We start from the raw sequence: 25753 nt of genomic DNA, 5'->3' as shown, positions 1-25753 counted from the left end.
TGCTTTAAAAATTAGTCTGGATGGCCATATTGAAATTAATTGTTCAGCAGTGTTATGGCTTGGGTAAAGAAGATTGAGGAGCCTTTTGGTACCTAGACTTGGCGCTACGGTACCACTTGCCAGTATGTAGCAGAGAAATCAGTCTAACTTGGGTGACTGGAGTCTCTGACAACTGTGTCTGCTGGCAACACTTTAATTACGGTTTTTTTTTGCCGACGTTTACTGACACCGCCGATATCAACGGGTGTGAGTGTTGTAAATTCATCAGTTATTCTGCGCTCTGTACTCTAGCGAGAGATTCTGAAATCGGAAGTAGATAGCCCAGACGAATTTATAAACGCCACACGAATGTCGATGACCGCTAAGCTAACAATGACGGAAGAAAATCAAGTCAATAAACGTTGGCTAGTTAGCCTATAGTAATATACTGGCAAATTGAGTATACTCAAACTTAGGTAGCTAGCTACATACCGTACATACTGCTGTAAGCTATGTGTTCGTAAGGACAGTGTTTAGCTAAAAATTCTCAGCCAACATAACTGTAAGGTACTATTTGAAGTCATATTAACACCGCTCGTTGCAGCTGATGGGTTTAGTGGTGGAGACTCCTGGTTCGCTGAGTGGGTGTAGTGTGAAGACTCCTGTCTCAGCTGATGGTGTATGGTGGAGACTCCGGTCTCAGCTGATGGACTGTTAGTGTGAGACTCCTGGTCTCAGCTGATGGTGTTATGTGGGAGACTCTGGTCTCAGCTGATTGGGGTGTTAGTGGGAGACTCCTGGTTCACTGATCGGGGTGTTAGTCTGGACTCAGGTCCGCTTATGCTGGCTCGCTTCTCAGCTTGATGGGGTGTTATGTGGTAGACTCCTGAGTCTCAGCTGATGGGGTTGTATGGTGGAGACTCCTAGGTCGCAGCTGATGGCGGGTGTTAGTGGTGAGGAGAACCTGGTCTCAGCTGATAGGAGGTAGTGTGAAGTGGGGCATAGGAAGGCCTCCTGTTCCGATCAGCCTAATAAGATGGAGGTAAGTTAGTGGTGTGGTGGAGACTCCTGGTCTCAGCTTGAGGAACGAGTGTTAGTTGGTGAGACTCCTGTCTACTGGATGGTGTTATGAGTTTGGGAAGAGGTGTTAGTGGTGGAAGACTCCTGTCTCAGCGATGGGTGTAGCGGTGGGACTGGTCGCTGTGTGTTAGTTGGTGGGAGACTCCTCCCGCGGTCCCAAGCTGAATGGGATGAGATATCAGGTCGTAAGTGGTAGCGAGACTCTTAGGTTTGCTCAGCTGATGCTATTGTTAGTGGTGGAAGACTCCTGCCGTCTCAGCTGGATGGGAGGTGTTCAACGTCGTGCTGATGAGACTCCTTGTCTCACGCTGATAGGGTTAGTGGTTGGGAACTCCTGGTCTCAGCTGATAGGCAGCTTGTTAAGTGGGGAGACTCCTCGGTCTCAGCTGATGGTGTTAGTGCGTGGGGACTCCTGGTCTCACTGATGGGGAGATGTGTGAGAGGACTCCTGTCTCAGCTGATGGGCTATGGTGAGACTGGATTAGTGGTGGAAGAACTCCTGGTCTTAGCTGATGGGTGGGTTAGCGTGAGACTCCTGGTCTCACGCTGATGGGATGTAGTGGTGGAAGACTCGCTACCCCCCCCCGTCCCCGCCCTCCAGCTCTGATGGGATGTGCTTGTGAGTGAGATCCTGGATCTTCAGTCTGATGGGGTGTTAGTTGCGTGGAACTCCTGTCTCAGCTGATGGCGCGTTTTGTTGACTTTTCTTAAATGTGTCTGTCTCATGTAATTTTGGTGACATTTGCGTCTAGCATGGAAATGGGGTTTAAGTGGTTCAATCCTGGTTCAGCTTTGAGATGTTTAGGCTACTCCTGTCTCAGCTGTGATGTGATTGGATTGCTCGTGATAGGTGTGTGAGACTCATGCTCAGCATGGTTTGTGTGGATCCTAGCGATGCTCAGCTGATGGGTGTAAGTGAAGATTAGGAGATCTCCGATCTCAGCTAATGTGTGTGATTTAGGTGGAGACTCCTGTTCTCAGTCTGATGTGGATTGTTTAGTGTGGAGAGACTCCTGGTCTCAGCTGTTGGAGCAGTGCACAGCAGGAGCGTGTTAGTGTCGTGAACGTCCTCGTCTCACTATGGGGTTTATGGTGTGAGACTCCTGGTCTCAGCTGCATGGGTGTTAGTTGGTCGGGACTCCTGGTCTCGCTGATGGGGTGTTTAGTGGTTTCGAGAGCTCCTGGTCCTCAGCTGATGGGTGTGTTGGTGGAACTCCTGCTCAGCTTGATGGGGTTTAGTGGTGCGAGGACTCCTGGTCTCAGCTGATGGACGGTGTTAGTGGTGAGACTCCTGTCTCAGCTGATGGGGGTGTTAGTGGTGGGAGACTCCTGGTCTCAGCCTGATGGGCGATAGTTTTAGTGTGGAGACTCCTGGGTCTCAGCTGTATCGTAGGGAGCTCCTGTCTCATGATGGGTGTGTGGAGGACTCCTGTGTCTCAGCTGATGGGGTGTTAGTGGTGGAGACTCCTGGTCTCAGCTGATGGGGTGTTAGTGTGCGAGACTCCTGGTCTCAGCTGATGGATGGTGTTAGTGTGTGGAGACTCCTGTCTCAGCCTGAGGGCTGTAGTGGTCGAGACTCCTGGTCTCAGCTGATGGGGTGTTAGTGTGGAGACTCCTGGTTCTCAGCTGATGGGTGTAGTGGTGGAGACTCCTAGGTCTCAGCTGATGGAGTGTTAGTGGTGGAGACTCCTGGTCTCAGCTGATTGGGGATGGGGTGTTATCGGTTGGAGACTCCTGGTCTCAGCTGATGGGTGTTAGTGGTGTGAGACTCTGGTCTCGAGCTGATGGTAGTTAGTGTGGAGACTCCATGGTCTCAGCTGATGGGGTTAGTGGTGAGACTCCTGGTCTTCAGCTGGAGGGGTGTTAGTGGTGGAGACTTTCTGTCTCAGCTGAATGGGGTGTTAGTGGTGGAGACTCCTGGTCTCAGCTGATGGAGTCTGATTACTTCCTGCGCTAGAAGTCTGGCGTCCACTGCGGCCTTCTGGTTCTTCATTATCTGTTCTCATGCTGTGGGTTGATACTTGGGTCAGGAATCTGAGGATGGACTGTTTCTGCTGTGGTTGTTTGAGACTTGGGTCAGGATCTGAGGTGGACTGTTCTGCTGTGCGGGTTGAAGAACTTGCGGTCAGGATCTGAGGTGGACTGTTCTGCTGTGGTGTTGAGCACTTGGGTCAGGATTCTGAGGTGACTGTTCTGCTTGGTGTTGAGACTTGGTCAGGAATCTGAGGTGGACTGAATTTCTGCTGTGGTGTTGAGACTCTGGTCAGGATCTGAGGTGACTTTCTGCTGTGGTGTTGAGACTTGGATCAGGAGATCTGAGGTGGGACTGTTACTGCTGCTAGTTTCTCATTGTGGGGTTGCCGCAGCTCTTTAATGTGTGTTCTGTCACACATCTTTCTCACCTTCTCTCCTTTGGTGTTGTCACCTGCTGTGTCCACCTCCGCCCTACCCCAGCTGGTGACTTTATCCCTTCATTTCCAGTGAGGGAGTAGAGCTCTGTGCTGGAGGTTGTCTTTCCGCTTGGGGTGTCCCATCTGTGGTTGTTTAAAAGAAGAGGTCTACTTGTTTTGGGAGTGGAGACGAGAGTCTTTCTCAAGAGAGAGCTTCTCCGCTGTAGCTCCCTCTTTGACTCAGTGGAAGTCCAGCTGACACTGTTTGGGTGGAGAGAGTCTTTCTCAAGAGAGAGCTTCTCCTGCTGAGCTCCCTCTTTGACCTCAGTGGAAGTTCCAGCTGAAACTCTTTGGGGTTGCCTGTACCAGTACTGTTCCAGACTTGTACAGCTGGTTGACATTGGCTAGACTCAGTCCTCATTGGCTAGTATCCTGAGTTTTCTACCCTCTCATCCCCCCCTCTCACGCTCTCATCCCCCTCTCTCGCTCTCAATCCCCCCTCTTCGTCCGCTCTCATCCCCCCTCTCTCGCTCTCATCCCCCCTCTCTCGCTCCTCATCCCCCCTCTCTCGCTCTCACCCCCCCTCTCTCGCTCTTCATCCCCCCTCTCTCGCTCTCATCCCCTCTCTCGCTCTATCATCCCCCCTCTCTCCGCTCTCATCCCCCCCTCTCTCGCTCTCACCCCCCTCTCGCTCTATTCCCCCTCTCGCTCTCATTCCCCCTCTCGCTTACTCATCCCCCCTCTCGCTCTCATTCCCCCCTCTCTCTCTCATTCCCCCCTCTCGCTCTCTCACTGAGGTGTGTTTTGCAGGGCATCACATGGCAGCACAGGGCTAGCTTGTACTCAGCATTGGTGTCAGATCCATTGTACATTTCACTCATCTGTCTGTGGTCGTAGCAAATCCAGCCTATTAGGCCTATGCTCTGATTTTAGAACGTATGGCCATGAGTACCACCAGGGGTTTTCAGGCTTTATTATAGTAGGCTATGAATATTAATCATAGTAAGATAATCAGATGATATGATAATAGTTAGTTTAATGTGAGTTTGAAATATTAACCCCTGAAGCCTTCTTGTGTAGGACGCCTATAATCATTACCATAATTGCATCTGCTGAAATCATAACCCACTGCAGTTATGACATGCTGATTATGCTGATTGTAAACATGTTAATAACCATCTCCTCTCCCTGTGTTTCTCAGATCAGCTCCATGCTAGCTAGCCCCATGCTAATAATCCTGTCTCCTCTCCCTGTGTTTCTCAGATCAGCTCAATGCTAGCTAGCCCCATGCTAATAATCCTGTCTCCTCTCCCTTTGTTTCTCAGATCAGGTCCATGCTAGCTAGCACCATGCTAATAACCCTGTCTCCTCTCCCAGTGTTCCTCAGATCAGGTCCATGCTAGCTAGCACCATGRTAATAACCCTGTCTCCTCTCCTTGTGTTTCTCAGATCAGGTCAATGCTAGCTAGAGCCATGAGCGGTCTACTGAAGAGGAAGTATGAGGAGGTCTATGATGAGGACCAGTGCTACTCCTCTTCCTCCTCAGCCTACTCCGGATGGGACTCGGAGGGGGAGAGCTGCTACTCAGACACCCTTGACTCAACACCCAGCAACCCTGGCTCTCCAGACACACATTACAACAGTGAGTATCTAATCTACTTCCTCAGCCTTCACTATGCCTTCACTATGCCTTCACTAATCTCCACTAACCTCAGGAGGCTGAGAGGATTTGGCATGAGCCCTCATATCCACAAAATGTTCTACAGCTGTAACATGGAGAGCGTCTTAACTGGCAGCATCACTGCTTGGTATGCCAAATGCACCACCTTGACCGCAAAGCACTGCAGATGGTGGTGCGGACGGCCCAGTGCATCACTGCTTGGTTTGCCAAATGCACCACCTTGACCGCAAAGCACTGCAGATGGTGGTGCGGACGGCCCAGTGCATCACTGAGGCCGATCTACCTGCCATCCAGGACCTCTATACCAGGCGGTGTCGGAGGAAAGGATGAACAATCTCCAGCCACCCAAGCCGTAGACTGTGCTACTGTCCGGAAATGGTACCGCGAAGCATCGGCTCTCGGACCAACGGCTCCTAAAACAGCTTTGACTGCTAATAAGTTTTCATTAAATGGGTTATCCCCGGGCCGCTATCTGCACTGGAAACGCCCTCCCCCCCTCCCATATCAAAGAACTTTATTTTTGTCACATGTGCCGGCATACAAATGTGTAGACCTTACGTGAAATGCTTACACCTCACCCAAGCACTGCCTAAACACAAAACAGTGCAGTTCGAGTTAAGAAATATTTTCAAATAAACAAAGGTAAAAGTTAAGAAAATAAATTTAACCAAAATAACAGGGCTATATAACCGGGGGCTAACCGATACTCCAAGTTATCTGGCGGGGGTAACATGTTACTACAATCTTTGAGCAGTAATTTGAACATCAAATTTTATTTGTCAGTGCGCTGAATCACAGGTGTAGAACTTAAGCTCTAACCAATAGTGCAAAAATAGGTATTAGGTGAACCAATAGGTAGGTAAAGAAATAAAACAACAGTTAAAAAGACGGCACTATATTAAGTAGCCAAGGGGCTAACAGACACACGGTTAGTCAGGCTGTCTGAGGTAGTATGTACATATGTTAGATATGGTTTAAGTGACTATGCTATCTATGATCGGACAGAGAGTAAGCAGAGTGTAAGCAGAGGGGGCTTTGGGCGGTTGGTGGATGGGACACAATGCAGATAGCCACGGTTAGCCAATGTGCGGGAGAGCACGGGCACAATTGCAGGTAGTACTGTACCTATATCTAATGACTGGGTGGCTGGGGTCCTTTGACCATATTTTTTTTTTAAGGGCCTTCCTCTGAACCGCTGCTTGTAGAGGTCGCCTGGATGGCAGCAGCAGCCATAGTGATGTACTGGCCGTCGCACTACCCTCTGTAGTGCCTTGCGGTCAGAGGCCGAGCAATTGCCGTACCAGGCAGTGATGCAACCAGTCAGGAAGCTCTCGATGTTGCAGCTGTAGAACCTTTTGAGGATCTCAGGAGCCATGCCAAATCTTTTTAAAGGGAAGCACAGCCGCGAGCTGCCCAGTGACACAAGCCTACCAGACGAGCTAAATCACTTCTATGCTTGCTTCGAGGCAAGCAACACTGAGGCATGCATAAGAGCATCAGCTSTTCCGGACGACTGTGTGATCACGCTCTCCGTAGCCGACGTGAGTAAGACCTTTAAACAGGTCAACATACACAAGGCTGCGGGGCCAGACGGATTACCAGGACGTGTGCTCCGGGCATGTGCTGACCAATTGGCAGGTGTCTTCACTAACATTTTCAACATGTTCCTGATTAAGTCCGTAATACCAACATGTTTCAAGCAGACCACCATAGTCCCTGTGCCCAAGAACACAAAAGCAACCTTCCTAAATGACTACAGACCCGTACCACTCACGTCCGTAGCATGAAGTGCTTTGAAAGGTTGGTAATGGCTCACATCAACACCATTATCCCAGAAACCCTAGACCCACTCCAATTTGCATACCACCCAAACAGATCCACAGATAATGCAATCACTATTGCACTCCACACTGCCCTTTCCCACCTGGACAAAAGGAACACTTATGTGAGAATGCTATTCATTGACTACAGCTCAGCGTTCAACACCATAGTACCCTCAAAGCTCATCACTAAGCTAAGGATTCTGGGACTAAACACCTCCCTATGCTACTGGATCCTGGACTTCCTGATGGGCCGCCCCCAGGTGGTGAGGGTAGGTAGCAACACATCTGCCACGCTGATCCTCAACACTGGGGCCCCTCCTGTACTCCCTGTTCACCCACAACTGTATGGCCAGGCACGACTCCAACACCATCATTACAGGAAAAGGAGGACCGAGCACTCCCCCATTCTCATTGARGGGGCTGTAGTGGAGCAGGTTGAGAGCTTCAAGTTCCTTGGTGTCCACATCAACAACAAACTAGAGTGGTCCAAACACACCAAGACAGTTGTGAAGAGGGCACGACAAAACCTATTCTCTGTAATAGTTTGCAAGCCCTGCCACARAAGACGAGCGTCGGAGCCGGTGTAGTATGATTCAAGCTTAGCCCTGTATTGACGCTTTGCCTGTTTGATGGTTTGTCGCAGGGCATAGCAGGATATCTTATAAGCTTCCGGGTTAGAGTCCCGCTCCTTGAAAGCGGCAGCTCTATCCTTTAGCTCAGTTCGAATGTTGCCTGTAATCCATGGCTTCTGGTTGGGGTATGTACGTACAGCCACTGTGGAGACAACGTCCTCGATGCACTTATTGATAAAGCCAGTGACTGATGTAGTGTACTCAATGCCATCAGAAGAATCCCAGAACATGTTCCAGTCTGTGATAGCAAAACAGTCCTGTAGTTTAGCATCTGCCTCATCTGACCACTTTTTTATAGACCGAGTCACTGGTGCTTCCTGCTTCAATTTTTGCTTGTAAGTAGGAATCAGGAGGATAGAGTTGTGGTCGGATTTACCAAATGGAGGGTGAGGGAGAGCTTTGTACGCGTCTCTGTGTGTGGAGTACAGGTGATCTAGAATTTTTTCCCTCTGGTTGCACATTTAACATGTTGATGGAAATTTGGTAGAACTGATTTAAGTTTCCCTGCATTAAAGTCTCCGGCCACTAGGAGCGCCACCTCTGGGTGTGTGGTTTCCTGTTTGCTTATTTCCTTATACAGCTGACTGAGTGCGGTCTTAGTGCCAGCATCTGTCTGTGGTGGTAAATAAACAGCCACGAAAGTATAGCTGAAAACTCTCTAGGCAAGTAGTGTGGCCTGCAATTTATCAAAATATACTCTACTTCAGGCGAAAAATCTAGAGACTTCCTTAGATTTCGTGCACCAGCTATTGTTTAGAAATATGCACAGAACCCCCCCCTCGTCTTACCGGAGTGTGCTGTTCTGTCTTGCCGCTGCAGCGTATATCCCCCTAGCTGAATATCCATGTCGTCATTCAGCCACGATTCCGTGAAACATAGGATATTACAGTTTTTGYTGTCCCGTTGGTAGGATATTCGTGATCGTACCTCGTCAAATTTATTGTCCAATGAATGCACGTTGGCGAGTAGTATTGACGGTAACGGCAGCTTTCCCACTCGCCTTTTCTGGGTCCTGACGAGGTATCCGGCTCTTTGTCCTCTGTACCTGCGTCGCTTCCTCTTGCAAATAACGGGGATGTCGGCCCTGCCGGAGAATGTCTTGTGTGTTTTGCTTGTTGAAGGAAAAGTCTTAGTCTAATCCGAGGTGAGTGATCGCTGTCCTGATATCCAGAAGCTCTTTTTTGCCGTAAGATACTGTTGCAGAAACATTATGTACAAAATAACTTACAAATAACGTAAAAAAAACTCACATAATAGCACAATTGGTTGGGCGCCCGTAAAACTGCTGCCATTTCTTCCGGCGCCATTATTAATGGATGTAGGGGTGAAGTGACTATGCATAGATAATAAAACATCGAAGTAGCAGAGTTGTAATAACAAAGGGGGGGGGGCGGGTCAATGTAAATAGTCCAGGTAGCCCATTTGATTAATTGTTCAGCAGTCTTATGGCTTGGTGGTAGAAGCTGTTAAGGAGCCTTTTGGACCCAGACTTGGCGCTCCGGTACTGCTTTCCATGCGGTAGCAGAGAACAGTTCGAGTGAGGTGGCTTTTGTCCTTCCTCTGACACCGCCTATTATCTTGCACTGACTCTCTGACTCACAAAGACTATATATACACACACACACACTCCCATACACATACATATGCACACGCACAAACGCGCATGCACACACGAACTTTTCACATCATTTGCTTCCGCTACTCTGTTCTTCTTATTATTATCTATCCTGATGTCTAGTGCACTTTACCCTGCCTTCATGTACATATCTACCTCAAATACCTTATTATTATCTATCCTGATGTCTAGTCACTTTACCCTGCCTTCATGTACATATCTACCTCAAATACCTTATTATATCTATCCTGATGTCTAGTCACTTTACCCTGCCTTCATGTACATATTCTACCTCAAATACCTTTATTATTATATCTATCCTGATGTCTAGTCACTTTACCCCTGCCTTCATGTACATATCTTACCTCAAATACCTTATTATTATCTATCCTGAATGCCTAGTCACTTTACCCTGCCTTCATGTACATATTTACCTCAAATACCTTATTATTTCTATCCTGATGCTAGTCACTTTACCCTGCCTTCATGTACATATCTACCTCAAATACCTTTATTATTATCTATCCTGATGCTAGTCACTTACCCTGCCTTCATGTACATATCTACCTCAAATACCTTATTATTTATCTATCCTGATGCCTAGTCACTTTACCTGCTTCATGTACATATCTACCTCAAATTACCTTATTATTATCTATCCTGATGCCTAGTCACTTACCCTGCCTTCATGTACATATCTACCTCAAATACCTTATTATTATTCTATCCTGATGCCTAGTCACTTTACCCTGCCTTCATGTACATATCTACCTCAAAATACCTTATTATTATCTATCCTGATGCCTAGTCACTTTACCCTGCCTTCATGTACATATCTACCTCAAATACCTTATTATTATCTATCCTGATGCCTAGTCACTTTACCCATGCCTTTCATTGTACATACTCTACCTCAAATACCTTATTATTATCTATCCTGATGCCTAGTCACTTTACCCTGCCTTCATGTACATATCTACCTCAAATACCTTATTATTATCTATCCTGATGCCTAGTCACTTTACCCTGCCTTCATGTACATATCTACCTCAAATACCTTATTATTGATGATTCATCGTCCGGTAGTGTTTATAGTGTTTAAGATACTATAAAGATCTATTGAACAGATATATGTGTTTTTAAGATATATTGTACAGATATATAATTTTACTGACTAAACAAAACCATCAGATAATACATGTATGATTCTAATCAATTTCATACAGTTATAAGGTTTCAGAGTGGAATTATTTAATCATTATCTTTCAACATTTAAATTACCTTAACAGTAAGACCTTTAGACAGGTCAACATTCACAAGGCCGCAGGGCCAGACGGATTACCAGGACGTGTACTGTGAGCATGCGCTGACCAACTGGCAAGTGTCTTCAGTAACATTTTCAACCTCTCCCTGTCTGAGTCTGTAATACCAACATGTTTTAAGCAGACCAACATAGTGCCTGTGCCCAAGAACACTAAGGTAAACTACCTAAATGWCTGCTGACCCGTAGCGTCTGTAGACATGAAGCGCGTTGAAAGGCTGGTAATGGATGAATAAGTTTTTTCCCCCCAGGCCCTGGATTCATAGATTCTCTCAAAACATGAATTATGTATTAGGATAGGTTAGATAGCTTGGCTCTTATCCTACCTGCTTACAGCCCTAGGGGAAGCAGAGATACACCTCTCACTCAGACTGATAGGAATGTAACACTAACTGTGTGGGGTCTAGTCTGTCTGTCGGTCTGGCATTTAGGGGACTGTGGTCATTTTTTGGGTTTAGGGTCTGTGAAGGGCAAACAGTTGTTAGGGTTCCCAGGATGGCATGGCAGGGTGCCAGAGAGAAGATGGCTAGGCAGGGAGAACACACAGAGCCTTGTCTGGGCCCTGGGCACTCATCCAGCACAGGTGCTGCCTGCCTGGAAGAGTAGGTAGGGAGGGAGAGAGAGGGGGTGTGATGAAGGGACTAAGGCATGTTGGAGCATGCGATGAGTACAGGATACTTTCTGTGTTCATCTAATGGAGACTGTTTTTTTTATTTATCCTTTTATTTAACCAGGAAAAGCCCATTTAGACAGTCTCTTTTTCAAGGGAGAAGGCAGCAACATTCAATACATTACATAATTAAAACATACAACAAACTAATCCAGCCTAAAAAAAAAAGCATTTACACTCCTCAGTAACAATCTCCCATCAAAATTTTAAATTCATTCAGTGYCACTAACATATCTAGATGAAGCATGGATTGTAGACTATTCCATGCCTCTGGTGCACAAGACGAGAAGGCAGTCTTGCCTAATAGTGTGAATGTCCTTGGGACTTTAAGTAGCAACCACCTAGCAGACCGGGTATGGTAACATATCAACCACCTAGCAGACCGGGTATGGTAACTTCTGGTGGTGAAGGAGACCAGACGACAGAGGTAAAGAGGGAGTTTACCTGCTGGTGGTGAAGGAGACCAGACGACAGAGGTAAAGAGGGAGTTTACCTGCTGGTGGTGAAGGAGACCAGACTACAGAGGTAAAGAGGGAGTTTACCTGCTGGTGGTGAGGAGACCAGACTAACAGGGGTAAAGAGGAGTTTTACCTGCTGGTGGTGAAGGAGACCAGACTACAGAGGTAAAGGGGAGTTTACTGCTGGTGGTGAAGGAGACAGACTACAGGGGGTAAAGAGGGAGTTTACCTGCTGGTGGTGAAGGAGACCAGACTACAGAGGTAAAGGGAGTTTACCTGCTGGTGGTGAAGGAGACCAGACTACGAGGTAAGAGGGAGTTTACTGCTGGTGGTGAAGGAGACCAGACTACAGAGGTAAAGAGGGAGTTTACCTGCTGGTGGTGAAGGAGACCAGACTACAGAGGTAAGAGGGAGTTTACCTGCTGGTGGTGAAGGAGACCAGATACAGAGGTAAAGAGGGATTTTACCTGCTGGTGGTGAAGGAGACCAGAGGTAGAGAGAAGTTTACCTGCTGGTGGTGAGGAGACCAGACTACAGAGGTAAAGAGGGAGTTTACCTGCTGGTGGTGAAGGAACCAGACTACAGAGGTAAGAGGAGTTTACCCAAAGGGCTTTGTAGATGAACACTACAAAATGTATCTTTCTGCGCATATAAAGTGAGGTCCAACCTACCATTTGGTACAATGTGAATGTGGGGGAGTGACTTGGCATTTTTAATAAAGCACAAGGATGCACGATAAACAGAGTCCAGTCCTTAAAACAGAGGAGGCTGCATGCATATACAACAAGTCACATAATCAATTACAGAGAGAATAGTGGCCTGAACAAGCTTCTTTCTAGCCATAAGTTGGAAAGCAAGCTTTTTATTACGAAAATAAACACATTTCAATTTAAGCATCATAAGATTATCATATGAACTTTTAAGGACAACTTGTCATCCAACCATATACCTAGGTATTTGTAGATGACACTGTTTCAATGGATAAGCCACCAGATGTGACAATGCTAACATTCTCTGGCTAAGTGCGAGCTCTGGTAAGGTCATGAATAATTTTTTTGGGTACATTCAAGACCATTTGAGACCATAAAGGGAGGCCTGCAGTGAATAGCAAATATTTAGGAAGAGGAGTCTGAAGGAAAAAAAAACACATGTTACACGTCATCAGAGTGCGGCAGCTGGAAAACACATGTTACACGTCATCAGAGTGCGCAGCTGGAAACACATGTTACACGTCATCAGAGTGCGCAGCTGGAAACACATGTTACACGTCATCAGGTGCGCAACTGTAAACACATGTTACACGTCATCAGAGTGCACAGCTGGAAAACACTCGGTTTGTTATTTTTGATTGAAACAAAACCGCTATCTTAAATACGAATACAGAAATTATTTTTGCGTGGATTCGTGACGCGGTTAGCTTATAACAGCAACGACCACTTTTTCTTGTCCGCGGAATCCCGCTTATCAGACAGGTTGAAGCCTGCTTGACAGAGACGCTAAGCTGTTAGCCATTAAGCTAATGAAGTTAGTCCCCGATGAAACTTGTGTTATGGCTTTACACCCCTGCTATATTGGTGGTAATGAGTTACCTGTCTAACAGAACACAGAGGGTGTTCTTTAATGGAAGCTCCCTCCAACATAATCCAGTAGAATCAGGAATTCCCAGGGCAGCTGTCTAGGCCCTTTTTACTTTTTTCAATCTTACTAACGACATGCACTGGCTTTGAGTAAAGCTAGAGTGTCTATGTATGCGGACGACTCAACACTATACATGTCATCTATGACAGCGACTGAAATGACTGCAACACTCAACAAAGAGCTGCAGTTAGTTTCAGAATGAGTGGCAAGGAATAAATTAGTCATAAATATTTCTAAAACTGCTTTGGCAGGAACTAATGGGGATCCATAATAATCGCCAGGAAGAGTAGTGTGCCTTGCAGGAACTAATGGGATCCATAATAACTCAGGAAGAGTAGCTCTGCCTTGACAGGAACTAATGGAGATCCATAATAAACCCCAGGAAGAGTAGCTGATGCCTTGGCAGGACTAATGGTGATCCATAATAATCCCAGGGAAGAGTAGCTGCTGCCTTGGCAGGGAGTAATGGGGATCCATAATAAACCCCAGGAAGAGTAGCTCTGCATTGGCAGGAACTAATGGGGATCCATAATAAACCCAAGGAAGATAGCTGCTGCCTTGGCAGGAACTAATGGTGATCCATAATAATCCCCAGGAAGAGTAGCTGCTGCCTTGGCAGGGAGTAATGGGGTACCATAATAAACCCAGGAAGAGTAAGCTGCTGCCTTGGCAGGAACTAATGGGGATCCATAATAAACCCCAGGAAGAGTAGACAGATTTTTTTGTTTTTTTTTTTTTTTTTTTTTTTACAGCTATTCAGGGGCACACTCCAACACTCAGACATAATTTACGAAAGAAGCATGTGTGTTTAGATCAGAGGCAGTAGGGATGACCAGGGATGTTCTGTTGATAAGTGAATTATACATTTTCCCAAGTACTTTTGGGTGTCAGGGTGTAAAAAGTAAAAAGTACATTATTTTCTTTAGGAATGTAGTGAAGTAAAATTTGTCAAATATAAATAAAAAGTATGTTTTACTTAATTTTTATTTTACTAGGCAAGTCTGTTAAGAACAAATTCTTATTTTCAATGATGGCAGAACGCCAGATTTTTACTCCCCTCCCTCCCTCACTCTCTCCTCCTAATCCCAACCTACTTCCTTTTCAAAACATTTCCTCTGTGGTGTTGTGATCCTAGTCGCTCCGTTCAGCAGTCCTGATGGTTCACCAGCCTCTCTGCCATGTTATCTGATGCATGGTGCCATCTAGTGGCAGTAGAGGGGAGTGCAGTTGCTTTGTGGCTTGAACTGCAGTATCTGTTTTATGTTTTTTATTTATTTCACCTTTATTTAACCAGGTGGCCAGTTGAGAACAAGTTCTCATTTACAACAGACCTGGCCAAGATAAAGCAAAGCAGTGCGACACAAACAACAACAAGAGTTACAAATGGAATAAACAAACATACAGTCAATAATACAGTAGAAGAAATCTATATACAGTGTGTGCAAATGAGGTAGGATAAGAGAGATTAGGGAGGTAAGGCAAGAAATAGTGGTGGCGAAGTAATTACAATTTAGCAATTAAACACTGGAGTGATATTTTTTTGCTCTTTTGCACCCCAGTATCTCTACTTGCACATTCATCTTCTGCACATCTAAGTAACAATCTGGGGATGAGGTAGTTGGATGGGCTATGTACAGATGGGCTCTTTACAGATGGGCTATGTACAGGTGCAGTGATCTGTAAGCTGCTCTGACAGCTGATGCTTYAAGGTAGAGAGGGAGATATAAGTCTCCAGCTTCAGTGATTTTTGCAATTCGTTCCAGTCATTGGCAGCAGAGAACTGGAAGGAAAGGCAGCCAAAGGAGGAGTTGGCTTTGGGGATGGCCAGTGAAATATACCTGCTGGAGCGCGTGCTACGGGTGGGTGCTGCCATGGTGACCAGTGAGCTGAGATAAGGCGGGGCTTTACCTAGCAAAGACTTATAGATGACCTGGAGCCAGTGGGTTTGGCGACGAATATGAAGCGAGGGCCAGCCAACGAGAGCATACAGGTCGCAGTGGTGGGTAGTATATGGGGCTTTGGTGACAAAACGGATGGCACTGTGATAGACTGCATCCAATTTATTGAGTAGGGTATTGGAGGCTATTTTGTAAATGACATCGCCGAATTCAAGGATCGGCAGGATAGTCAGTTTTACGAGGGTAAATTTGGCAGCATGAGTGAAGGATGCTTTGTTGTGAAATTGGAAGCTTATTCTACATTTAATTTTGGATTGGAGATGCTTAATGTGAGTCTGGAAGGAGAGTTTACAGTCTAACCAGACACCTAGCTATTTGTAATTGTCCCCATATTCTAAGTCAGTGATGCTGGACGGGCGGGCAGGTGCGGCAGGTGAAGAGCATGCACTTAGTTTTACTTGCATTTAAGAGCAGTTGGAGGCCACGGAAGGAGAGTTGTATGGCAATGAAGCTTGTCTGGAGGTTAGTTAACACTGAATGTCTCTTGTTCTTCAAAGCTCTTGAGGAATGACCCGTGTGATAACACCAGTCTCTTCCTCTCTCTCCCCACCCCTCTCTCTCCCTACTGTCTCTTATACACATCTAGATGTGTATAAGAGACAGCCCTCGAAGACATCCCAGAGGACGAGCTGGACATTAGCAGCTGTAACCTAGACGACGGCTCCTTCCTCCACCCCTACCCTTCCAAGAGGAGACAAGCCCTGCTGAAGGCTGCGGGGGTGAAGATGGATAAGGAGGAGAAGAGGCAGCTCCAGCAGCTGAGAGTGTCCAGGGAGGANTCCAAGAGGAGACAAGCCCTGCTGAAGGCTGCGGGGGTGAAGATGGATAAGGAGGAGAAGAGGCAGCTCCAGCAGCTGAGAGTGTCCAGGGAGGACTGTGGTTGTGACTGTCAGGGCTTCTGTGAGCCAGAGACCTGCGCCTGCAGCCTGGCAGGCATCAAGTGTCAGGTAAGACACTTTGCTWATGAAAACTCACATATGAACATTTCTTCAACTTCAATGTTAATAGTAAACTGACCTCTCATGTTTTAAATACTTTATATTCCTAACAATATGAGCAGTGGTTATTTGACCACTGTACTACAATATTCTGATCCCTCCGTGACAAAGCAGAACCTGATTTTGAACGTCCTCTTCTCTCCCCAGATGGACCACTCGTCATTTCCCTGCGGCTGCACTAAGGATGGCTGCTGTAACCTGGAAGGGCGTATAGAGTTCAACTCCAGCCGGGTTCAGACCCACTACATCCACACCATCATGAAGCTAGAGCTGGAGAAGAGACTGGAGGAGACGTCTGGACCAGAGGAAGAGGACCTGGGAGAGACCGCCCCATGTCACTACTACAACAACCCCTTGTCCGACCTCCCCTCCATCCCAGACCGCCCCTCCTTCCACTTCAGTTCAAAGCTGGCGGCGGTCAGGGAGAACAGCTGTAGTAGCGACATGACCGACTCCTCTGCCTCCTCTGGGGGGAGTGAATACTCGGAGGAAGGGGCGGAGTTAGGGCGGCGCTCCCGGGAGGACGGCCCCCTGCTGGATGAGAACGGACTGAGCCGCATCCTCAGCTTCAGCGACATCGACGACAACGACGACTACAATGTAAACAACCGTGTTGTCAATGACAACCGCTGCTACCCCGAGCAACGTCTACAGCAACAGCCGTGGATGTTGACAGGGTTTAGCACGGCAGACTTCCCAGAGGAGAATGACAATCTAGAGGTGCACAGAGACAACCGGGCCATGGCCATATCACAACTGTTAGATGATAACGCTAACCAAGCCAACGCTCTGTTCCACCACAGCGGCTGCAGTGTCCCCAACACCCCCTCTTCCTCAGTAGACTGCCCCAACACCCCCTCTTCCTCAGTAGACTGCCCCAACACCCCCTCTTCCTCAGTAGACTGCCCAACACCCTCTTCCTCAGTAGACTGCCCCACACCCCTCTTCCTCAGTAGTACTGCCCCAACACCCCCTCTTCCTCAGTAGACTGCCCAACACCCCCTCTTCTCCAGTAGATGCCCCAACACCCCCTTTCCTCAGTAGACTGCCCCAACACCCCCTCTTCTCAGTAGACTGCCCCAACACCCCCTCTTCCTCAGTAGACTGCCCCAAACCCCCTCTTCCTCAGTAGACTGCCCCAACACCCCCTCTTCCTCAGTAGATTGGCACCGAGGCTGCCAGCCTGTCTTCAGTAGATGGCACGTGGCAGGCCTGTCTGCAGTAGATGGCACCGCTGCCAGCCTGTCCTCAGTAGATGGCACCGCTGCCAGCCTGTCCTCAGTAGATGGCACCGCTGCCAGCTACATGGACCTCAGCCTGTCCTCAGAGTCTGACCTGGAGTTCTTTGATGGTTTCTGTCTGGGTCCTTCCTCCCTCTACAACTCCCTAAAGGAGTACCAACACATGGACACCTTCTTTCACTTCCAGTTGCCTAGTTACCCCAGCAGCCAATCACAGGCCAGCGACCCTGGGTCCTGCCTCCTGGAGTCTCTGATTGGTCTGTCAGAATCTGTCCCAGAACCCCCTGCAACGTTCAGACAATCAAGTGTTTGGAGGAAGCCGTCAGGGGTTAACTAACCGGACCTGACCTGCCAACTGTGTTCTGGGCTATGTAGTGAATTAGGGGGGACGGTAGTCCGTGTAAACAGACTGCTGTTGGAGGAAGCTATCTATCTATTGTTAATGAGATTCCGTTCTTGCCTTCCAAATGTTAGCAAAAGCAGTTGGGATTTATTGCTGTATGAAATGGCAGCGAACATTTCATTTGAAAAAGAAGAAAGTGAGACTTAACATAAAAGTGAACGCTCGATTGTGTAATCTGAGTCATGTATCTGTGACCATACACTGATGCCGTGTGTTGGAGCCAAGCCTGCCCCTCCACACTGACACAACACAGAGGGTAACTGGTGCTAGTTGCTGTTCTGTTTGGGGATATACAACCTGTAATATGGTCAATGAATCTTTAAACGTTGCTGAATGTCAACCTCAGGGACTTTTTCTAGCTTTAGGAAGCAGACCGTTTTGTCCATTGAAGCACTGTGGTGGGTGTTGCTTTTACACACATACACACATACAGACAAACCCCCACTAGAATCACAACGTTATCATAACCCCAGCTTCCATTACGTCTCTGTGCTCCGTCCCAGTTGACTGGAGTTAGGGGGGGTCGACGGTCAGCCCCTGTGTTTCATCCTAAAGCTAGAGACCTCCATAATGGTGTCCAAGGCTCTGGTAGGGTACAGCAGTCCCTCCGTAAGCTCCTTGGTCAGCACTTTATCTGTGAAACTGGTGATTGATGAACCATCTATGATTTGACTTTTACATTTTCTTTTGGGGGGGGGGGGTTATTTTATGATTTTCAATTTATTTTCAGATAAAAAAGCCTGCTAAACGTAGGTTCAAGCAGCAGTTTGATTTTTATAACCTGGAAGTGCAATCTTACTTTAGGTATCAGTGACTTTGTCCCAAATGGCTCCCTGTTCCCTATATAGTGCACTACTTCAGACCAGAGCCCTATGGCTCCCTGTTCCCTATATAGTGCACTACTTTAGACCAGAGTCCTATGGCACCATGTTCCCTATATAGTGCACTACTTTAGACCAGAGCCCTATGGCTCCCTGTTCCCTATATAGTGCACTACTTCAGACCAGAGCCCTATGGCTCCCTGTTCCCTATATAGTGCACTACTTCANCTATGGCTCCCTGTTCCCTATATAGTGCACTACTTCAGACCAGAGCCCTATGGCTCCCTGTTCCCTATATAGTGCACTACTTCAGACCAGAGCCCAATGGCACCCTATTGACTGGAGGGGCGCTATTAAGGAATAGTGCCATTCGAGTTGCCTTCCCTTAGTCCATAACATCCCTGCTCTGCTCAGAGACATTGTTGGGATTTGGGAATATGGGATTATTTAAAAGCTAAATCCATTGCAAAATTATTTAACGGTCCAATGCAGCTGTTTTTTATTTCAATATCAAATCGTTTCTGAGTAATAATTAAGTACCTTACTGGGAATGTTGTCAATTAAACTGGTCACAAAGAAGGAAAAAAAAAATATTCTTAGCAAAAGGCTAGATTTTAGCTCGGGCTGTCTGGGAGTGGTCTGAGTGGGGAGGGGAAACAGAAAATGAGCTGTTATTGGCAGAGAGGTTTGGAACTCTTTCTTATTGGTCTATTAACTCATTTACTGCATGGTGACCATGGAAGGACAAAACTCAATCTCAACAAAAGAGGCTTACATTTCAGCCGGTCTTTTCAAACCGCTTTTACACTTTAAAGGGCACTATCATCATTTCACAGTATTATTCCAACCTCATAGTGTGGAAATATAGATAAAACACAGGAAATCGTTTTTGACTGGGCCTTTATTCTTTTAATATTTTTACATATTACATTTTGGTTAAATTATTTGTAATTATTTCAGATTTTATATAATTTATGACGTTGGGCTATAAGAGAGCGAGGGATGTTGTTGTTACTGTGTTTTTGGCACATTTTCTACTAGCCCAGTCTGAAAATTAGGCTAAACTTCCATCCCTGAGCACAGTGCTTCCATTTTAGCTGTGGGACTGAATACTGTGTAACCTACTTGCTAAATCAAACATTAGCACTATGAGTCTATCTATTTCTGCCTATAATGTTACCATAGAGAATCACACTAATATTTTCTAACTAATTTATGTAGATTGAAAGGATAAAATATATAATCTGTATCACTGACAAATTATTTTATTAAGAAAATACAAATTGCATAATTTTTGGGGGAAATATTGAAACCTTTAATATATGACTTATAGAGATGCCTATTATGAAGGCTATTGCTGTATAGCATTTTGAAGGATTTTTCACCAGTTAGATTGTTTTGGGACTATGAAATGACTTTAAAACTAAAATGAATTAGAAAATATACAATATGATTGTACTCTAAATGGTCTGGTTGTGACCGAGATCACATTCTATTGTAAATTAAATGATCAAAAATCAAGGTTTTGTGGAGAGAAAAAAAATGCTATATTATGCAAAAAGCCTGAGGTACATATCCCATCCTACAGCTGTTCTACATCCAGCCTATAGCGAGCCTCCTATAAGACAGGGGTATTCCACTCTTACCCTACAAGGTCCAGAGCCTGCTGGTTTTCTGTTCTACCTGATAATTGCACACACCTCGTGTCCCAGGTCTAAATCAGTCCCTGATTTAGAGGGGAACAATGAAAAAAGGCAGTGGATCTGGCTTGGAGGTCCAGAGTTTGAGGGGTGTAGACGTTATGCATGGTGCTCCCATTCATACTGTCTATATGTTATCTGACTGTTCTATACGTTGAACAGTGAACAATGCACAGTGAAAATGTATTCTTCTGCTATCTGCCTTAATTTGCTGACTTGTATAAATCCACCTGATAGGGGTTTCTATGGGCTGAGATCACCTGATGGGGTTTTCTATGGGTTGAGATCACCCGATGGGGTTTTCTATGGGTTGAGATCACCCGATGGGGTTTTCTATGGGTTGAGATCACCCGATGGGGTTTTTCTATGGGGTTGAGATGTAGAACAATGGGGTTTCTAGTGAGGTTGAGATCACCCGATGGGGTTTTCTATGGGTTGAGATCACCCGATGGGGTTTTCTATGGGTTGAGATCACCCGATGGGGTTTTATATTGCCACCAACAGGACACCTGAGCTTCTCTGATGTAAATGCACCATTATCAATGAAGACATGGCAACAATGGGTAATTATTCATGTGAAGTACCATGGCTTTTTTTATTTACAATGTGTGTATTTTGTTGTACATATTTTCTGCTTGAATGGTACTGCAGAGCAATCCAAGCTGCTTTATCGTTTTCTCATTGTCACTCTTTAACTGGCCGTTAAAGTCCTTTTTGACAGTTTGTTCCTTCAAAATAAAACATTTTATTTCTTAAATCCTTGACTTTTTTTATTCTGTACATTTATTCCCATTTTAAGGACATTGTTTTTCGTTGGTGTTTAACCTTTATCAAACTTTTTGACCCCATCAGATTTCCTAAAATGACATACCCAAATCTAACTGTCTGTAGCTCAGGACCTGAAGCAAGGATAACCATTTGAAAGGAAACACTTTGAAGTTTGTGGAAATGTGAAATGAATGTAGGAGAATATAACACATTAGATCTGGTAGAAGAAAATACAAAGAAGAAACCATGTATGTTTTTGTACCATCTTTAAAATGCAAGAGAGCGGCCATAATGTATTATTCCAGCCCAGGTGCAATTTAGATTTTGGCCACTAGAAAGCATCAGTATGTGCAAAGTTTTAGACTAATCCAAAGAACCATTACATTTCTGTTCAAAATGTTGTATCAAGACTGCCCAAATGTGCCTAATTGGTTTATTAATAACTTTTCAAGTTCATAACTATGCACCCTCCACAAACAATAGCATGGTATTCTTTCACTCTAATAGCTACTGTAAATTGGACAGTGCAGTTAGATTAACAAGAATTTAAGCTTTCTGACAATATCAGATATGTCTACGTCCTGGGGGAATGTCCTTGTTACTTACAAACTCATGCTAATTGCATTAGCCTACGTTAGCTCAACTGCCCTGAGAGGGACCCACCAATCCTGTAGAGGTTAAATCCTTGACTTTTTATTTTGTACATCTATTCCTATATTGTTATTTTTCTTTAGTGTTCAACCTCTACCCAGCTTTTTGACCGCATCAGATTTGTACCCCTTCACCCTGGCTGGCCTTTGTCTGGGTCAGTTGATGCTTTGTTGAGTTGACTTTTACAGTCCAACAACAGTAGAAAACAGCAGCTACTGGTTTTAACTTTGCTGGTTCACTAGAGACATGTAAAGATGGAGACATACAGTACCAGTCTACAGTTTGTACACACCTACTCATTCAAGGCTTTGTCTTTATTTTTTTTATTTTTTTTACATTTTAGAATAATAGTGAAGACATCAAAACTATGAAATAACACATGGAATCATGTAGTAACCAACAAAGTGTTAAACAAATATATTTTATATTTGAGATTCTTCAAAGAAGCCACCCTTTGCCTTGATGACAGCTTTTCACACTCTTGGCATTCTCTCAACCAGCTTCAACTGGAATGCAACAATCTTGAATAAGTTCCCACATATGCTGAGCACTTGTTGGCTGCTTTTCCTTCACTCTGCGGTCCAACTCATCCCAAACCATCTCAATTGGGTTGAGGTCGGGTGATTGTGGAGGCCAGGTCATCTGATGCAGCACTCCATCACTCTCCTCCTTGGTCAAATAGCTCTTACACAGCCTGGAGGTGTGTTGGGTCATTGTCCTGTTGAAAAACAAATGATAGTCCCACTAAGCGCAAACCAGATGGGATGGCGTATTGCTGCAGAATGCTGTGTTAGCCACGCTGGTTAAGTGTGCCTTTGAATTCTAAATAAATCACTGACAGTGTCACCAGCAAAGCACCATCACACCACCTTCTCCATGCTTCATGGTGGGAACCACACATGCAGAGATCATCCGTTCACCTACTCTGCGTTTCACAAAGACACAGCGGTTGGAAACAAAAATCTATAATTTGTACACATCAGACCAAAGGATAGATTTCCATTGGTCTAATGTCCATTGCTCCTGTTTCTTGGCCCAAGCAAGTCTCTTCTTCTTATTGGTGTCCGTTAGTAGTGGTTTCTTTGCAGCAATTTGACCATGAAAGTCTGATTCACACAGTCTCCTCTAAACAGTTGATGTTGAGATGTGTCTGTTACTTGAACTCTGTGAAGCATTTATTTGGACTGCAATTTCTGAGACTGCTGTAGAGGATAAGTTCCTTTCCTGTGGCGGTCCTCATGAGAGCCAAGTTACATCATAGCGGTTGATGGTTTTTGCGACTGCATTTGAAGAAAAGGCATTTGAATGTAAACATAAAAAATACATCTAAATCAGTTTTTTGGCAGAAAGGCCTTCTGGAACATGTGAACGTTCATGTGCCTTAATAACAAATGTGTATTCCATCCATAAATACAAATCAAATTGTTAAATTACGAGCCTAGTTGGTTTAGCCATGGAAAAAGCCAGGAACCTTCGCGCTAGCCATGATAGGCTGAGATAATGGATGGGCCGGACATGCCGGGAGATGAGTTTGGATTGGTCTGCCATGTAACATGCTTCTGTCTATAACATGAGCTGTTCAGTATGTGTTGACAGTCCTTTCTACCGCACCACTTTTGAAAGATATGTCAGCCATCGAGAACTACAAACGTTTTGCTCCTTTTCTCAACAACATTGAGGACCTGAATTTATCAGACGCTATCGGCATTTTTCAGTTGGAAAAAGTGATGGGCTACTTTCTGCCCACGCCACGGTCAGTGTGAACCGGAGTGACTTGACACAGCACTAGCCAAACAAAATGTAGCTACAAACAAAACAGAGTTAAATGGATCCGGTTTGCTGAGAAGCATACATCCATGTGTAAGAGTCTAGCTACAGTTTCATATATAAGTTTCTAATTTTGTCAGAAAGTCATTTTTATTGCAAGTTAAAGCATACTGTTAGTTAGCTAGCAAACATTAGCTAGCAAGCCATCATGCTAACGTTACGTATATGATCTGTGTATTAATATTACTCGAATCAGAAGTCCATTTGCATTGCTAGTTATAGCCTAATGTTAGCTAGCTAACATTGAACCTAGTTTGTTAGCTTTAGCTACCTGCAGATTCACACGACAGCTATGACAATGTTTGTATTGGTAGTAGTATGAGTTGGGATTATGCCGGTTCATTGTTTAGCTAGCTACATGTCTAAACGAAAGACTCCACTTCGGCCGAATTACTACATGAGCCATCAAATTAGCCAGGTGTGTCTAGGGGWGAATACATCCATCTTTTGTATTTCATGAACATGTGTACATGTCTGGACAATAGTGACCCATCCACTTAGCTAGATGTGTCTGGGAGGGTGTTTATAGCATTTCCTTCACATGACCCATCAATTTACACAAGTGTGTCGGGTAAGTGTCATCTAATATTGCTAAACTATTTTCTGGACACGTACTGTTTTTGATATTGCTACTATGCAAGTAACCACTTCACTGTGCCATTTACACCTTCTGTATCCTGTGCAAACCTGGATTTTATTTGATATAGCGTGTGTTTACCACATGGCCTCATGTGATTCCTTAAAGAGATGGGTGGAGCTAAGGCTTGAGGAACGATGTCTAGACAAAGAAGAGCTCTCCAGTAGGTGTAGCAAAACATTTACAGTGCCTTGCAAAAGTATTCATCCCCCTTGGCATTTTTCCTATTTTATTGCATTACAACCTGTAATTGAATTGATTTTTATTTGGATTTCATGTAATGGACATACACAAAATAGGCCAAATTGTTGATGTGAAAATAAAAAAATAACTTGTTTAAAAAAATGAATATGTATTCACCCCCTTTGCTATGAAGCCCCTAAATAAGATAAGGCYCAACCAATAACCTTCAGAAGTCACATAATTAGTTAGATTGCACACAGGTGGACTTTAAATGTCACATGATCTGTCACATAATCTCAGTATATATACACCTGTTCTGAAAGGCCCCAGCGTCTGCAACACCACTAAGCAAGGGGCACCATGAAGACCAAGGAGCTCTCCAAACAGGTCAGGGACAAAGCTGTGGAGAAGTACAGATCAGGGTTGGGTTATAAAAAAATATCTGAAACTTTGATCATCCCACGGTGCACCATTAAATCCATTATTAAAAATGTTTAAGAATATGGCACGATAACAAACCTGCCAAGAGAGGGCTGCCCACCAAAACCCACAGACCAGGCAAGGAGGGCCATAAATCAGAGGCAACAAAGAGACCAAAGATAACCCTGAAGGAGCTGCAAAGCTCCACAGCGGAGATTGGAGTCTATAGGACCACTTTAAGCCGTACACACAGAGCTGGGCTTTACCGATGAGTGGCCAGAAAAAAAAGACATTGCTTATTTCTTTCTTTAAGCAAACACATTTGGTGTTCGCCGAAAGGAATGTGGGAGACTCCCCAAACATATGGAAGAAGGTACTCTGGTCAGATGAGATTAATTTGTGCTTTTTGGCCATCAAGGAAAACACTGTCTGGCACAAACCCAACACCTCTCATCACCCCGAGAACAACATCCCAGCTTGGTGGTGGCAGCATCATGCTGTGGGGATGTTTTTCATCGGCAGGGACTGGGAAACTGGTCAGAATTGAAGAAATGATGGATGGCGCTAAATACAGGGAAATTCTTGAGGGAAACCTGTTTCAGTCTTCCAGAGATTTGAGACTGGGATGGAGGCTCACCTTCCAGCAGGACAATGACCCTGAGCATACTGCTAAAGCAACACTTAAGTGGTTTAAGGGGAAACATTTAAATGTCTTGGAATGGCCTACTCAAATCCCAGACTTCAATCCAATTGAGAAAGATTGCTGTACAGCAGCAGAAACCATCCAACTTGAAGGAGCTGAAGCAGTTTTGCATTGAAGAATGGGCAATAATCCCAGTGGCTAGATGTGACAAATTTA

The 25753-nt window shown here is 45.2% G+C and overlaps 1 protein-coding gene across 1 annotated transcript in view; it reads left to right on the top strand.

Annotated features, from left to right (window-relative positions):
* Positions 1–21165, top strand: part of LOC111954833 (cysteine/serine-rich nuclear protein 1) — a 40037-nt gene extending 18872 nt beyond the window's left edge. Inside the window, exons 2-6 of the mRNA XM_070436138.1 lie at positions 4899–5217; positions 15849–15969; positions 16063–16192; positions 16391–17087; positions 17529–21165. Coding sequence (XP_070292239.1) covers positions 4908–5217; positions 15849–15969; positions 16063–16192; positions 16391–17087; positions 17529–17821 — 1551 coding nt within the window. The 5' untranslated portion in view covers positions 4899–4907 and the 3' untranslated portion in view covers positions 17822–21165. The remainder of the gene's footprint in view (positions 1–4898; positions 5218–15848; positions 15970–16062; positions 16193–16390; positions 17088–17528) is intronic.
* Positions 21166–25753: the final 4588 nt, after the last annotated feature.

Source organism: Salvelinus sp. IW2-2015, linkage group LG30, assembly GCF_002910315.2.
Source record: "Salvelinus sp. IW2-2015 linkage group LG30, ASM291031v2, whole genome shotgun sequence".
NCBI classification, from domain to species: Eukaryota; Metazoa; Chordata; class Actinopteri; order Salmoniformes; family Salmonidae; genus Salvelinus; species Salvelinus sp. IW2-2015.
Note: the sequence above shows the minus strand (reverse complement) of the source record. Positions and strands in the feature narration are given on the sequence as shown.